General features: G+C 35.5%; 1 protein-coding gene across 1 annotated transcript in view; it reads left to right on the forward strand.

The window, feature by feature from the left end:
* Positions 1-15574, forward strand: part of rictor (rapamycin-insensitive companion of Tor) — a 219451-nt gene that overhangs the window by 147678 nt on the left and 56199 nt on the right. Inside the window, exons 18-19 of the mRNA XM_081742104.1 lie at positions 11456-11699; positions 14520-15258. Coding sequence (XP_081598230.1) covers positions 11456-11699; positions 14520-15258 — 983 coding nt within the window. The remainder of the gene's footprint in view (positions 1-11455; positions 11700-14519; positions 15259-15574) is intronic.

Below are 15574 nucleotides of genomic sequence, written 5' to 3' on the forward strand. Positions count from 1 at the left end.
ATGCTCCGGACTCGATCGCCTAGCACGCCCGTTTATACCTTGACTCATACGTCTATCATTCAGTGCAGGCACATATCCAGCTTTACTTTTCGGAGGGGGTCCGACACGAAAGCTCGTAAGCACGTAATTCTAATGTTTCAAAAATATCAATAATAATAATAATAATAATAATAATAATAATAATAATAATAATAATAATAATAATAATAATAATAATAATGCAATAGTTTTGTATTTCTCTTAAACATTTCTTACTTTTCATTTATGAACCGGTCAAACTGCATTCTAACACAAACGAAATCAAAAAAATATTTTCTAGAGACATGTAAGGAAAACTGTCTGCTACGTATATCACATAACAAAAATAGCAAATGGCAATGAGTGTATCGTTCTAATACAGTAATGTTATAAACAGAACGGAAACGAAATTGTAATCCCATTTAAAAGTGTTCTTTAATTCCACCTGGTATCAATGGCATTACGGTATATTCTTACAAGTAACACTTCCCAAGTGTAACACTCCGATTTTGATAAAATTTGACAGGCAGATACTACACATAAAATAAACGAATACATGTTTTTTTTTTTAATTTTCTGCGGAAAATCGGTTTTAGGGGGCAAAAGCCCTCACCCAAAATTTTGAAAGTTAACGCCCGAAAGACAAGAAAAAAAAAAAAAAGTGGACCAAAGTGAACGAAATTGTGCACAGATATGGCAGACGTAAAATGAAGGAATACGTGTTTTTTTATTTTCCTGGAAAAACGGTTAGGTGGGGCACAGACCCCTCCAAACCTTTGATCATGAAATATCAAAAGTGCTAGTAACAATATGTCTGATGTGTGTAAAGGGACGAAGAATTCCAGCGACACTTTGTGTATGGACAATACGCAAAAACTAAACGAATACCTGTGTTTTTATTTTCTGCGGAAAAATGGTTTTAGGGGACAAAAGCCCCCATCCAAAATTTTGCAAGTTGACGCCCGAAAGGCAAGAAAAAGTGAACCGAAATGAATGAAATTGTGCAAAGATATTGCAGACGAAAAATGAGGGAATACGGGTTCCGTATTTTCCTGCAAAAAAAAGAAAAACGTTTGGGTGGGACATACACCCCTCCAAAACTTTGATCGTGAAATATCAAAAGTGCTAATAATAGTATGTCAGAAGTGCTTAAAGAACATGAAGAATTTGAACGACACCTTGTGTAGGGACAATACGCAAAAAACAAACGAATACGGGTTTATTTTCTGCGAAAAAATGGTTTTAGGGGACAGAATTCCCCACCCAAAATTTTGAAATCGTGCATAGATATTCTAGACGTAAATTGAGGTAATTGTGTTTCGTATTTTCCTGGAAAAAAAGCGGTTGAGTGGGGAACGGACCTTCTAAGCTGTTGATTACGAAATATTAAAAGTGCAAATAAGTATACGTCAGAAGTTCCTAAAGAGTATGGAGAATTGCAACGAAACTTCGTATAGGGACAATTTGCAAAACAATAAATGAAATGCGTTTTAATTTGTACGACAAAACAGTGTTGGGGCCTAGAGCCCCTAAAAAAAAAAAAAAAAAAAAAAAAAAAAAAAAAAAAAAAAAAAAAAAAAAAAAAAAAAACCCGAAGCAAATGAAAATGTGTGTAGATTTTGTATAGACTGTATGTAAAATAAGGACTTTCGTGTTTTTAAGATGTCCCTATCAATTTTGGCACATCAACAACAAACAGGAAATTAATCGGCACGTGTTTTTGTTTATGCGGAAAAACATTATAAGGGTTAAAGTTGCCTCGTGATATACTACAAAATACGCTAACTGTTTGTGCTTGTTGTTGATCTGCCAAATTTGAAGAAATCTGATGGAGATGCTTGTGAAACACGAGAAGCTTTATTTTTCATATCCAATATCTACAGACAATTTCATTCGCTTCGGTCCTCTCCTTCCGACACTCAACGCCTCGGTCCACTCAACAGTTTTTTTTCTTTTCAGGAAAATACGAAGCACGTATTCCCTCATCTTACCTCTACAACATTTGTGAACAATTTCATTCAGTTCGGTCCATTTCTTCTTGCCTTTCTTGCGTCCAATTTCAAAATTCTGGGTGGGACCTTTTGCCCCCTAAAACCATTTTTTCGCAGGAAATAAAAAAGCCGTATTTGTTTATTTTTTGCTTATTGTACTAACACAAAGTTTTGTTCCAATTCTTCGTGTAAATTTAGGCACTTTTGGCATACTGTTATTAGCACTTTTGATATTTCATGATCAAAGGTTTGGAGGGGTCTGTGCCCCACCTAACCGTTTTTTCCAGGAAAATACAAAACACGTATTTCCTAATTTTATGTCCGCAATATCTGTTCACAATTTCGTTCACTTTGGCCCACTTGTTTTTGCCTTTCGGGCGTCAACTTTCAAAATTTTGGGTGAGGGCTTTTTCCCCCTAAAACCGTTTTCCAGCAAAAAATAAAGAAGCACTTATTTGTTTATTTTATGTGTAGTATCCACCTGCCAAATTTTATCAAAATCGGAGTGTTACTTGTTAGAATCGGAGTGTTACACTTGGGAAGTGTTACTTGTTAGAATTATAACAACAACGCATTGTCCACAGTTTGGACATTGACTCAAAGTAATCTGACATAAAAGAACCTGAAAAGGGAAAAAGTAGGTTTATTAAAAAGTGCTTGAGGTTTGGTAAGGGACAGCTTCCAGGACCTCACGCTGGATACGTCACTGAGTCAATGCATTGTATTTGTTTCTTGCAAAACATGATAATTAGATGCGTAATATGTAAAATTATATCATAGTTTGACTTTTAATAGGTCTTTCCTTAATACATCCATATTATCCGGCGTTCTGCCTGCCTGTTTCATGTCGGATAAGCGAAACTCTACTGTATTTTCAAAGATAGCATATACACAGGGGCTAGAGGTCTGCACGGGCCGGAATTTTTAGAACGGACCCGGCCCGGCCCCTTTAATTTATAATCTATAGGCATTAGCGGATTAAGGGCGGAGCCAATGGAGCCCAGGCTTCGGGGCCCCAAGCTCAGGGGGCCCTTTAAAATCCCTCTGTTTAATACTAAAATATAGTAATCAACTTATTATATTATAGGCTTCAGACCGATGCTACTTTTTTTTCCCGCTCGTTACGCTCGCGGTATCGCTAGATTTAAGTCTTTCTATCAGCAGCATTTACCTGTTAATAATGAATGCAATTATTTAATTGTTAATAATGAATTTAACTAAACTAATTATTCTAAACTTGGAGCACATTCAAATATTACAGCATAGTTCTCGGTAGTTCCATAAGCTTATGAGGCTGTGGAAGGCAGAAAAGAAAATTTATGCACTGGAACTATTCTTAACATAGGGCCCCCTTAAAACAGTCGGTTCTAGGTCCCCAAAAGCCTTAATCCGCCCCTGTCTATAAGCAATATTTCACGAAAAGCTGGTATTTTTTAACAAATGTGTTCGTCATCAAGTTTTCATAAAGTAGTCCCTTTCTCCTTTAAGTAATTTCAGAGCCACGGTGTTTCAGTGGTAGAGCGTTCACCTCTGGTGCATGGAGTCCTTGGTTCGATCTATGCTCGCGCCAAGTGAACCTTGTGCTGGACAAACACTGTGCGTGGGTTTTCTCGAGGTTTTCCCGTTTTATCCCACTTTCTTCGCTCGATCATTTCATTCATTTCTTATCATCACTGTCTCCTTTAGCCTATCCGGCATAATCGTGGGACGTAAAACTTAAAGATTTCATTTCAAATCATTTCAATCAAAAAACAGTTGTAGGAAGTATGTAATTTCGAATAAAACAAACTACTATATACAATTCTGAGTATATTATTCTTTTATGAAATTCTCGCGAACCTTATTTCTAAATCGAAGGATAAGAAGACTAAATTCACTCTCTTATTATTATAGATCCATTTCAATTGAAGCAGTTGGAATAGTTGGAAAAAAATAATAATAATAAAAACATACCCTATATTCCAGTGTGCCACAATCGGTATAACGCGGCACACTGGTGTGTCCAGCAAAGTGAACTGTGTGACGCAAACTTTTTCCTATTATTTGCAAGAATATTTTTCGAGCTTCTATTATTATTATTATTATTATTATTATTATTATTATTATTATTATTATTATTATTATTATTATTATTATCAACGATTCTTCCATGGATCAGCTGTCTGTATACGGTTAGGCAACCACAAGTATCACATTGAGGGAATGAGTATAATTATTTACTTTAATAGTAATACAAAATCTATTTGCTTGTATATTCTACGTCACATCTCTTGGACGAATAACTGCATCCGTCTGGAAAGCTAGGACTAACAACAAAGGGATCCGAAGTTGTGACCACACACCGCCCCAAATCGTGAGTGCCACAAGTTCCCTTCTACGCCTTAGCACAATAAGGGCTGTTGCGTTCAGGGAGAGAGAAAAACAACTTAATTCAATTGCAGTTATATGCTTATTAAATGTTAACTTATATTTATAAATTATGTAAGTGATCGTATCGTTTTCTGTTTATTATTATTATTATTATTATTATTATTATTATTATTATTATTATTATTATTATTATTATTATTATTATTATTATTATTAATTCTTATTATTATACATTTCTTATTACGTTGATTGCCATGTGTATGGAATTCCATACACACGGCTCTCCTGTGCAGTAGAGCGTGATTATTTTCCATACGCAAACAATGTAGATATTCCAAGTTTGTTGTGTTCGTTCTATAGCTGTGTATGTAATTAGATACATATGGCGTAGAAATCAAAATTTAATGTCCATGCCACGTATATGCAAAACCATACACAAAAACATTTATGAACAAAGACATTGAGTTTGAGTTTAACGTCTCGCTCAGAAACGAAGCTATATGAGACGTCGGCCTACTGATTAACGTGGACTCCGAAGCACGTGAGCTCTCGCCGGGTCTTCCACGCCAAAGGCGCGTACGATAACCGCTTAGCCACTAAGGAGCTCATGAACAGAGACATTTAAAACAAAGGCGAAAACAAAGATGTGTGATGTGATTTTGAGTTTAACGTCCCTTTCAGCAGCGAGGCTATATGAGACGTGGACCTACTGATTAACGTAGAATCCGAACCACATGAGCTCCCGCCGGACGAAAACAAAGGCCTTTGGAATTGACAATAATCGTTTGGACATTTCAGTCGCACCTACCTAATATTAACAACGTTTCTACGATAATTTCGTAACAAGGCTCAAAAGTAAAGTACCCATTGGTCATATTTTCGTTAGAAATAACTCGATCCATATATTAGAATTATTAAGGATATAATTGTATGTGAACTATAAGCAAAAGCGTCTGAGTAATTTCTGAGAAAATCATGAAAAAAGTCACCCCCAAGAATAAATTATCCCTTGTGGATCTTTTCAGGACAAACGAGCTATGCTATATTGTTAGTGTTTTCGTAAAACATTTATTTATGAAATACGAACACAATCGCCTGAGTCGTTCTTGAGAAAATAGCAGGGTAAAACTTACTGTCGAAAGTAATATACCATTTCTAGTTTTTCCGGATGAGGGAATTATACCATATAGCTAGGTTATTTATGTCACATGTATTTATAAAATATAAACAACAAACATCTCCTGAGTGTTTTTTAGGAAGGTCATCGGGAAAAGCTTACGCCCAAAGGTAAACTCTTCTATCTGTAATTTTGACAGTATATCGAGTAATTTTTAAGCAAATCGTCGGGAAAAAAATCACTGTCAAAGTATCTCTTTTGGATTTTTCTTTTCGGAACAAGCGAGTTATACCATATTGTAAGATTATTACAGAAAATATTTTACTGAAATTAGAACAAGTTTGTGTCAGTTATTACTGAGAAAATTGTCCAAAAAAATTCAACCCTTGAGAAAACCACTTCTTCTGTAGTTATCGGAATAAACGATTTATGCTGTATGTTAGTTTATTAATGAAACATTTCTTTACGAAATATGAACAAAATTGCCTGAGGCGTTAATGGGAAAACTATCGGGGTAAAGCTCACCCTAAGATTAAGCTACTCCTTCGAACGAGTTGTTTGTTAGGTTATTAATGATACGTTTATTTATGAAATGTGGTTGAGAAAATTCTGCAAAAAGAACGCATAGCATACAGTAAATTACACCATATATATTTTTTCAGAAAAATTATTCATATGCGGTGGAGATTCGTTAATAAAATATATATTTATAAAAAGTAAATAAAATCGTCACAGCTTTTTTTACTTGAGAAAATGGAATTGTTTTAAATTTTAATCCTTCAGTAAATTACCCTTATTTTTAGATGTCAAAGGACATAAAATTTGAAAGATAGTATGTTATTAAAACGTTATGTCTAGAATTCGGTCCAGATACGTTGAACAGTATGGCCTGTATTTGAGTGCGTGTAAAAGCGTGACGAACCGAGAGACGAATAGATGGACAGACATCGAAAAATCATTTTTTCGATATGTAGGAGCCATGTAACTTGAATTCATTGAAATTTGGTATTCGGTTTTTATAACTATAACCACACTTCCTTCTTTCGTCGCTCAAATGTGAAAACGAATAGGCCTACACCGACACGTAATGTGATAATTTGTAATCCCAAAAATTTAATTTTTTATGTTTAATGTGTTCTCACGCTAGAAAAAGAAGCTTATGCATGTTAGATCATTTTATTATCAGTTTTTCACGCTACTGTATAATTCGTTGGAAGCATTCGTGTTATTCACAAAGAGAGCTGTAAAATTTAGTTTTGTTTAAAGAAAGCATTCTTGATTTTTTTTACACAGACTTGCATTTGTTGCACTTGTTGATATGAAACAAAAGGAGAGAGAGAGAGAGAGAGAGAGAGAGAGAGAGAGAGAGAGAGAGAGAGTCAATAGTCTAAAAAGGAACACACACAAACAGAAACACTAGAACAGACAACGAGCTATGGCTGTGATTGTGTTCGTCACGCTGTGTGTAAAGCTGCAGGTCGCGCTTGTTTTGTTTTTTACAGACACACTCGCAGTGAGTTGAAGTTACTTCTGCTGTGTTAAAAAAAAAAAAAAAAAAAAAACGGATAGGAAATGATTAAGCATACCATACCATAAACTAAAAACAATCGCTATTAGTAATAAATAGTAAGCTAATTCTGAATAAATACGTCATCAGAAAAACAAAAAGTTATTTCATTATTATATTGTTTCGGTTCTTATTAACATAAAAATTATACACTTTCTACAATGTTTTGTAAAGAAAAAAACATTGAACAGGATCGGGTGGGATTCGATCTGGGGTCTAAACAGTATAAGAATTACTAATCCGTCACTCTACCCACTTGACCACACAGACTTTCTTTTGTAGCTTATCTTTTTCTTAAGAAATAAATGCTCATGGCTATAGAGCATGTCACTTCCAAACTTAAGACAACAGTTTTTCTCTTTGTTTATATATTTCCAGACAACATCTTAGTTACAGAAGCTAATTTATATTTGGCAGACAATTTACACCCTAGATTTAAGCCAATGAATGCAATATTTTATTCCACTTTCCTGTTCCTTGATTCAACTGTCCCCCTGTTCTGTTACCAATTCTGTAATTCCCTCTACAATCGTGCTGTGCTACTCCAAAAATTCCCTCGAAAACATTATTGCCAGTATACAGAAAACCGAACATAATTTTGTTTTTTGCTTATATTTTTATTATTTTATTATATTTTTTGGAAATATCTCCTTAGATGGATTGCTTTCTATTATCTCCACATACTAATAACTGAATTTTACCCATAAACATAAGAAAATGAAATAATTGCGAAAAATCGTGAGTTACAGTATACGCGCAATTTTTATTGCGCATGGGAGTACATAGGAAGGTCCATTTATCTTGAAACGTTTAAACTAGTGGTTCTCAACCTAATTCCTATCACGACCCCCGTTTATCACATCCTATTGCCAGCGACCCCCTTATAATTTCTGGTTTGTTATAAGCTTGTGTGGGATTTTTAATATGCCTATTGCAAAGTATTCATCTATTTCTATAATAGTAGAATCTATTTCTTGTATATAGTGGATACAATAACTTCCCTAAAAGAGAATGGATTAAAACCAAATTTGATCAGTTCATTCCTATTACAAATATCGAATCCTATCCGTCGCACTGTTTCAAAATGGAGGCCGTTTGAAAATCTTAAAACTTCATAATTCTGTTAATTTTGAATCATACGATAAAAAATAAATGGATTTCTAATTTGGTTATAAAAAAAAAAAACTTGGACAGTTGTTAAAAAAGTTATTTCGTGGCCGCTACTTTGAGTTGCATCATATTGTTGTGAATTCGATACATTGTTGTGTATGTGTTTAGTATCACCAAAAACTTGTAAAAAGCAACTTGTTTACATTTAAAATTTAGAAAACAAATGAAACCCCACACCAAAAATAAACCTTCATTGTGACCAGCTTCCTGGAAAAAAGACTATTCGCTCACACACATACGTGTACAATTCGGCAAAGAACAACAAACAAAGAATCCTAAACGAAAGCAGTCCCTTTTATTGCCGACAGAATAATTTGTCCATTGTTGATTTATCAACATACGCAACACAGCTATTGCGGATTAGTGTTTTGGTTCTGTTATTACCTTGAATATCACAGCACTGAAAATATAATAAATTCTCGTTTATATTACTTACATAGTTTTAGGTTTTGTTGCATTTGTATTTTTCTGGTATTTCAATATGCAGTTTTGATTAGTTTAATATCGTACTTCTTTCATTTAAATTGATTTTTAAACAACTCTGCACCTGTTCAAAATGTTTAGTAGACGTATTTTTTGTTCTTCTTAACAGTATGTATAAAAATAAAAATATGCCTATCAGAACAAAATTGAAAATAATATTTGAAAATATTTTCCGGTATTAGATTCTAATTATATTTCTCTCTTCCATTTATCCTCGCGATCCCCAGGTTGAGAAATCTTAGTTTAAACTAACCCATAATAATAATAATAATAATAATAATAATAATAATAATAATAATAATAATAATAAGCGGCGTGTATATTATAGCTGGTTTAACTTAATTAATATAACAAACGTCGAGAGATGATTCCTGACACAGAGATAACCAAAAAAGATTGAATATATAAGATATTGGGCGTATAGGCAGACTTAGCGTAGGAAAGCGTGGGACATAGGTCAGGGAAGAAACAGAAAAGAAGAAACTTGAAGAGAAAAGCGGCTTTAAAGCATATGACGCGCACTTAGAAGACGCTCCACAGGTATTTTTGTATTCTTTTCTCTGTCCTTACTTTTTTTTCCCCCGTGTCTAATGAACCATTTAGCGAGAGTGCATTTTTTCGTATCTTTTTTAATGTGCTTTAGTAGTAATTCAAATGCACTGATGAAGATTTAGTCTACATCGTTCGATTCGGATGAAATTTGCACCACAAAATGGTTGTCTATAGAGGCCAGGCGGATCTTAGAAAGTTCCAGCACAACTTCTGCAAGATGAGACTTATTGTACTATCCGTGAAGGTATTGATGCTTTCAATTTTAAGGTCACCAAAGAACACAATGGACAGCTGTACTCGTGCATTTTTTTTTCACTATTTGTGTATTATTAAAGTAAATAGCTGTCAGAGGTACAAACAGATCAAACTTAACCAAAATACATCTTCGTTCTCTACTAATCTTCGGAAAAGTTTTAAAACATCTCCTAATCGTTTGAAGGTTGATAATAATTTTCAGCTGAAATATTGAAGGTATGACATTCTTTTGTTCTCCGTGTGTGAATTCGGTGGAAATTCATAGTGGAAAAACTGCGATTGGACCGAGAATCAAACCATGGTCTCCGGATTACCGTACATGTTCACCAACCATTGCGCTGTTCATTCCACTAATTCTTACTCCGTCCATCAATGACGTGTTACAAAGAAATCTAGTTCCTTAATTTCATACATAATGTTTAGTTTACCTGTTACAGATATTCACTAATACGAGGGTTATCAATGAAAAAGTCTGTTTTAGTGTGAAACACAAATGATGTACAGAAACGATTCACGGCGCAGAACTACATAGCTTGCTCTATTTTCATTGTGTTCGTCATACATATTTAATCACTATCATACGAGGGGCGTCCAATAAGTGATCTACGTAGACAGGAATTAATGCAGATAGGCTCACCTAGTATCAATGTTTTTCGACGTAGTCCCCATGCAGGTCTATGCACCGTCGCCACATTGTGGGCAGCGAAGAAATCCCAGAGAAAAATAGTCGCCTTCTGCTTGCTCTTGGGATCCCAGTGGTAGACTTTAACTTGCCATTTGACGGAATAATAAAAACAAAAAGTTATGTGGAAAGAAATTCTGTTAACATTTGATTCAACGGAGAAAGGAACGCAGATATTGTAAAATATTTTACAAGACATTGGATATGTACTTCCTAATAATGGATATGTACTTTTTATAATAGTTGAGGTCATACTGAAAGGAAAATTGTTATATTTGAATGAACAGAGGAAGGAACTTAGATATTGTAAAATCTTTTTCAATACTTTTTTAAATATTGTTTTACGTGAGATTTCCTCATTTTATTGTCCTAACAAATGTTGCCAGTAAAATAGTTTAAATTGATCGAGCACCTGATGTGACCACAGTATTTTATGTCACGGACTCCTTCAATTACGAAATTCTGGCTACGTGCGTGTCTTAAACTCACTATTAAAACCGGAAGTGGCAGAAATTAACCATTTCTGGTTTTAACGTTGATCACTGTAGAGTGAAAACAGCAATAGATAGCGAGAAGCAGTACTCTGCAATCAGTTCAGCACTCCAAGAGCGTTTTCCATCTACACGTTTTCTCCACTAGAACCGTAAGGGATAGAATATACCACATCCGGTTTGAATATTCCACTAGAACCGTAAGTGATAGGATATACCACATCCGGTTTGAATATTCCACTAGAACCATAAGTGATAGGATACCACATCCGGTTTGAATATTAATTGAGAAAATATCACGTCATACAAACTAAATTTCTTCACGAGGTGTACACGTAACACTGCATCTTATTTCATTGATGACCCTCATAGGTACATTGAGTTATCCAGTATAGCAGGAAGTCGTGAATGACCTCAAGTAATAGCAGTTAAAAAAGATAGTGGTCTTGCAGCGAATTGGGTAGCATAGTGGCTAGCCCAGTAATACTATTTTCCTGGTTTCATTCTCAGCTTAGTCGCACCATTGCATTCTTTGATTTTTCACATACAGAAGATACAGTGAGGTCCGACTGTTTCATAATTTGTAACCGTGTTTGTGTTTTCTTTGCCAGGAACACGTAAATGTAAAAGAAATGTGTATTTCACGTTGAGTCCCGATCCAGTCCAGTTACTTTCTCAGTCTTTGTGTGTTAATGTATTTCACGTATTTATACATTTTTTTTTTATTGAAGAACTGTTTTTTCTTTCTTTTCATTTTAGATTGTTCACATTCAACAGTGTAACACTGAAGAAGAGATTCTAGACTTGAAAGCAGCATTGTGGGCTGTGGGGCATATGTCGACATCTGCAGCAGGCATGTCCGTGCTTACTGAAGAAGGTCTCTTGAGTGATATTGTTAATATAGCAGAGAACGCTGGTGTTTATTCAGTTCGGGTAACTGGTGTCTATGTTCTTGGCTTAATAGGAACCACGTACCAGGGTGCTAATGCTCTTAGTCAGTTAGGTAAGTAAGAATAAGTAAATCTTAGTGTCTTTCGCTTCTATAAATTCAGATTTGCTAACAAATAGCTGAAATGTTTGTTTTTTGCACGAGAAGATTGATTTATGGAAAATATTTGAAAGGTCGAGACCGTAATACGGCAAATTCTGGATGCGTTAAAATATTAAATAATACTTTTGATAAAGTTGATACTTTCAAATATTTAGGATCAATATTAACAGACGAAAATCATATTCACGAAGAAATTAAATGTCGACTAAAAGCAGGGAATTCGTGTTACTATTCGGTTCAAAATCTCTTGTCGTCGCGAATTCTGTCGAGAAATTTGAAGCTTAAAATATATAAAACGATAATCATGCCTGTTGTTCTGTATGGTTGCGAAACATGGTCGCTTACTCTGAGGGAAGAACATAGACTGAAAGTATTTGAGAACAGGATCCTGAGAAGAATATTCGGACCCAAGAGGAACGAGAATGGGGAATGGCGGAAGCTTCATAACGAGGAACTATATAGTTTATACGGTTTACCCAACATTGTTAGGGTCGTCAAGTCTAGGAGGCTTAGGTGGGCAGGTCATGTAGCTAGAATGGAAGAAAGTAGAAACGCTTTCAAAGTCTTGACTGTAGACCCATAGGAAAACGACCATTAGGAAGACCTAGGCGCAGATGGGAGGATAATATTAAGATGGATCTCGCAGAGATAGGAATACAAAGTAGAAACTCGATGCAATTAGCTAAGGATAGAAGTCAGTGGAGAGCTTTTGTGAACGCGGCACTGAACCTCCGGGTTCCATAGGCCATAGAGTTAGTTAGTTAGTTAGTTGGTAATATATATTTGAAATTTCTTCCTGTTTTCCCTTAGAATGCGTATTTGAATGGAAATTAAATGATGAAACCCAGCTCGATCCAAGTGCTAACTATAGGGGCGCGGTGGCTCAGTGGTAGAGCCTTCACCTCCGGTGCTTGGGGTCCTTTGTTCGATCTCAGCTCGCGCCGTGTGGACTTTGTGGTGGACAAACACCGTGCTCGTGGGTTTTCTCGGAGTTCTCCCGTTTCCTACCGCTTTCTTCTTTCCACCATTTCATTCATTTCTTATCATCACCGGTCTCCTTTAGCCTAACCGGCATAACCGTGGGACGTAAAACTTAAAGATTTCATTTCATTTTATTTCCAAGTGCTAACTATGTTTAAAAAATTCATTTCAAGCTCTGCAGCCGTTATTTTTTTACGGAAAATTTATTTCCCGTTAGGTTGTGCATTTCGATAAAGTGTCATGATAAAAGCACAAGTCAACCCAAGTGTAAATTATGTTCAAAAGTTAATTCTAAACAGTCCAACCGTTTCCTCACTTTTGCCACTTCAGGAATAAAAGATGGGAAATTAGGATATAGAAATTGCCTATCTATATATTTAAAAAGGAAGGCTACTTTGTGATTTCGTACCGCTTGAACACCAGACCGATCTTGATCAAATTTTCAGCATAGATGAGGTTCTTGCCTGGGATCGTTTTTATCATTTAACTTCGACGGTACAACGTAGGGGAGGGGGAGATATATAAAAATAAATACAACTTAATAACTCTTGAATCACGCAACCGATCTCGATCAAATATTTAGCTCGAGCCTGGGATGGTTTTTATCATTTTACTTTGACAGTGCAACTTAGCAGAGGGGAATGGGGGAGATATATAAATATAAATAAAAATGAAAGTGACTTCCGTTGTGACTTAATACTCTTGAACTACCCGACCGATCTCGATCAAATTTTCAACATAGATTAGGTTCGGGCTTGGAATGGTTTTTATTTCACTTTGACGGTGAAACTTAGGGGAGAGGTAGGAGAGAGATATTTAAAAATGATCAAAAATGACCGATATTAGTGCCGAAGCCATAGTTTTCGGGCTTGCTGAGATGAACAGTGACACTTCCGATGCTGTTTAAGTCCAAAGTCTGCCCCGCAGCTTGAGGGAGGAGGAGATATATATAAAGGAGTTGTGCATTTATAGTTTTTATTTCAGGCCAGGGACGCGGATAATCAGTGCTAGTAGAATTATAATTCAGAAGTGAAATTTTCTAAAAGACTGAAACACGTATGCATTAATTTTTTCTAACGATTTTACATATCAAATCTCATCTTAACTTGAGAAACTCTTTATTTTCTGCATAAATTTTAAACACCTTCTTTATCCTTATGGTACGAATTTTAATCAAAGTGACATGGTAAAATCCCTTTTCGAGGCAGGTACAGAAAATCATTTCAAACGGTTCAGTCGTTTTCCCGTGATCCGATCACAAATAAGGTCACTTTTATTCGTATTTATATGGATTAAATGGTTGGTACCAATAACCAGACAAGTCCAAAAACTCTCAAATCAAGTTAGCAATAATAATAATAATAATAATAAAGTAAATTATACGCGTGACCTAGCTTACTTCCAGAATTATATCTAATATATAAAAATGAAACTGATCTTGTGTGGAATCGAATTTCACAGGAAAAATGACTGAACCGTTGAACTGTTTCGTTTCTCAGAATACCAAGAACGTAATGGGATTGGATATTTTGTGATGCAGAAATTGCTATCGTGAAATGTGTTCTCTTTTATTTTCGGAATATTCGTCGTTTTTCCACTTAGCGACATTTTTTTTTTATTTTGCTGGATGAATTTTTTATTTGTGTACTGTATATGTAGCAGGAACAACTTTAACTAGCAGACTGTATTCATTGTTGTTTGTGTTCTTCTAATCGTGACATACTCTTTACGTACATACTACTTATAATATTGTAGAATTTTACTGTTACAATAAAATTAATCTTTTTCTAGGTTGGTTGTGTGTTCGTCACAGCAGAGACGACAAATGGCCAATTGTCGAGGAAGAACGCGATCTTCTTGCTAAAGCAGAAGAGAACGATGCTGATTGGATCGAGAGGCGCCCTAGGTACAGTGAGTCTCAGCCAATGAGCATAGTGGACACACTAAAGGAAGAAGATAACCAAAGAATAAGTAGAACTAGTCATTTTTATATTCCTGATGATACGGATAGTGAGAGTGTAAGAAGTATGGCGGACATAAATGAAATGACGTGTGAAAGTCTCCAGATGGACGATGAAAGTGACCTTAGAATGACGACGACATCGCATAGGCCACCGAGTGCTCACCGCGGAGCTCGCACCCATCATCGTAGCTTAAGTGAAAGTCAGGGACAGGCGAAAATCCTTCCTGTAAGAGAAGGCAGGGACGTGCAGAAGGGATTAGGGGAAGTGCCTTTGAAATCTTTCCATTCGAATCGTCAACGATTCCATTCGTTATGCCTTCAACCGTCGGAGAAAGAAGTCGACGAGAAGGGAAAAGAGCGGAGTCAAAGTTTCACGGAGGAATCGCAGAAAGATGGCCGTCGAGAGTCTTCTTGTGAAAGTGCAGGGGATGTGCTGTTGGATTCGAGTGTGGTGCACTTGAAAAAGGAAAACTTTCATGCTAGTGAAGATTCGGGGAAAAGTTCCATTAGTTACTTAGGTTCCTCAGTCAGCGGTTTAAGTTCCTGCACAACAGGCCAGCGTCCAAGGTAAATATTAATTTATTTTGTATTACAAGAAATACATACAGCTCTGAGAACTTTAATTGAAAATTATCTCAAATTAAATTTCAAGAGTTAATGATAGGTATAGGCTATTATAACTCATTAATGATAATGTGTACCTTCCCGTCGCTAATGTTATAATGGAATTCGTAATGGAGTTTCAGTTTATCGGAAAATTTTAATTACCTCCCAGAAGTTCCTGAGTGATTGTGGTGTAACTTGGGTTGTGGAGACACTAGACTTTACATGAATCATTTAGTGAAAATTATATACATGTGTTATTTACTTTCTTTACATGTGG

This window comes from Thermobia domestica, chromosome 16 (assembly GCF_964235325.1).
Source record: "Thermobia domestica chromosome 16, izTheDome1.hap1.1, whole genome shotgun sequence".
Taxonomy (NCBI): domain Eukaryota; kingdom Metazoa; phylum Arthropoda; class Insecta; order Zygentoma; family Lepismatidae; genus Thermobia; species Thermobia domestica.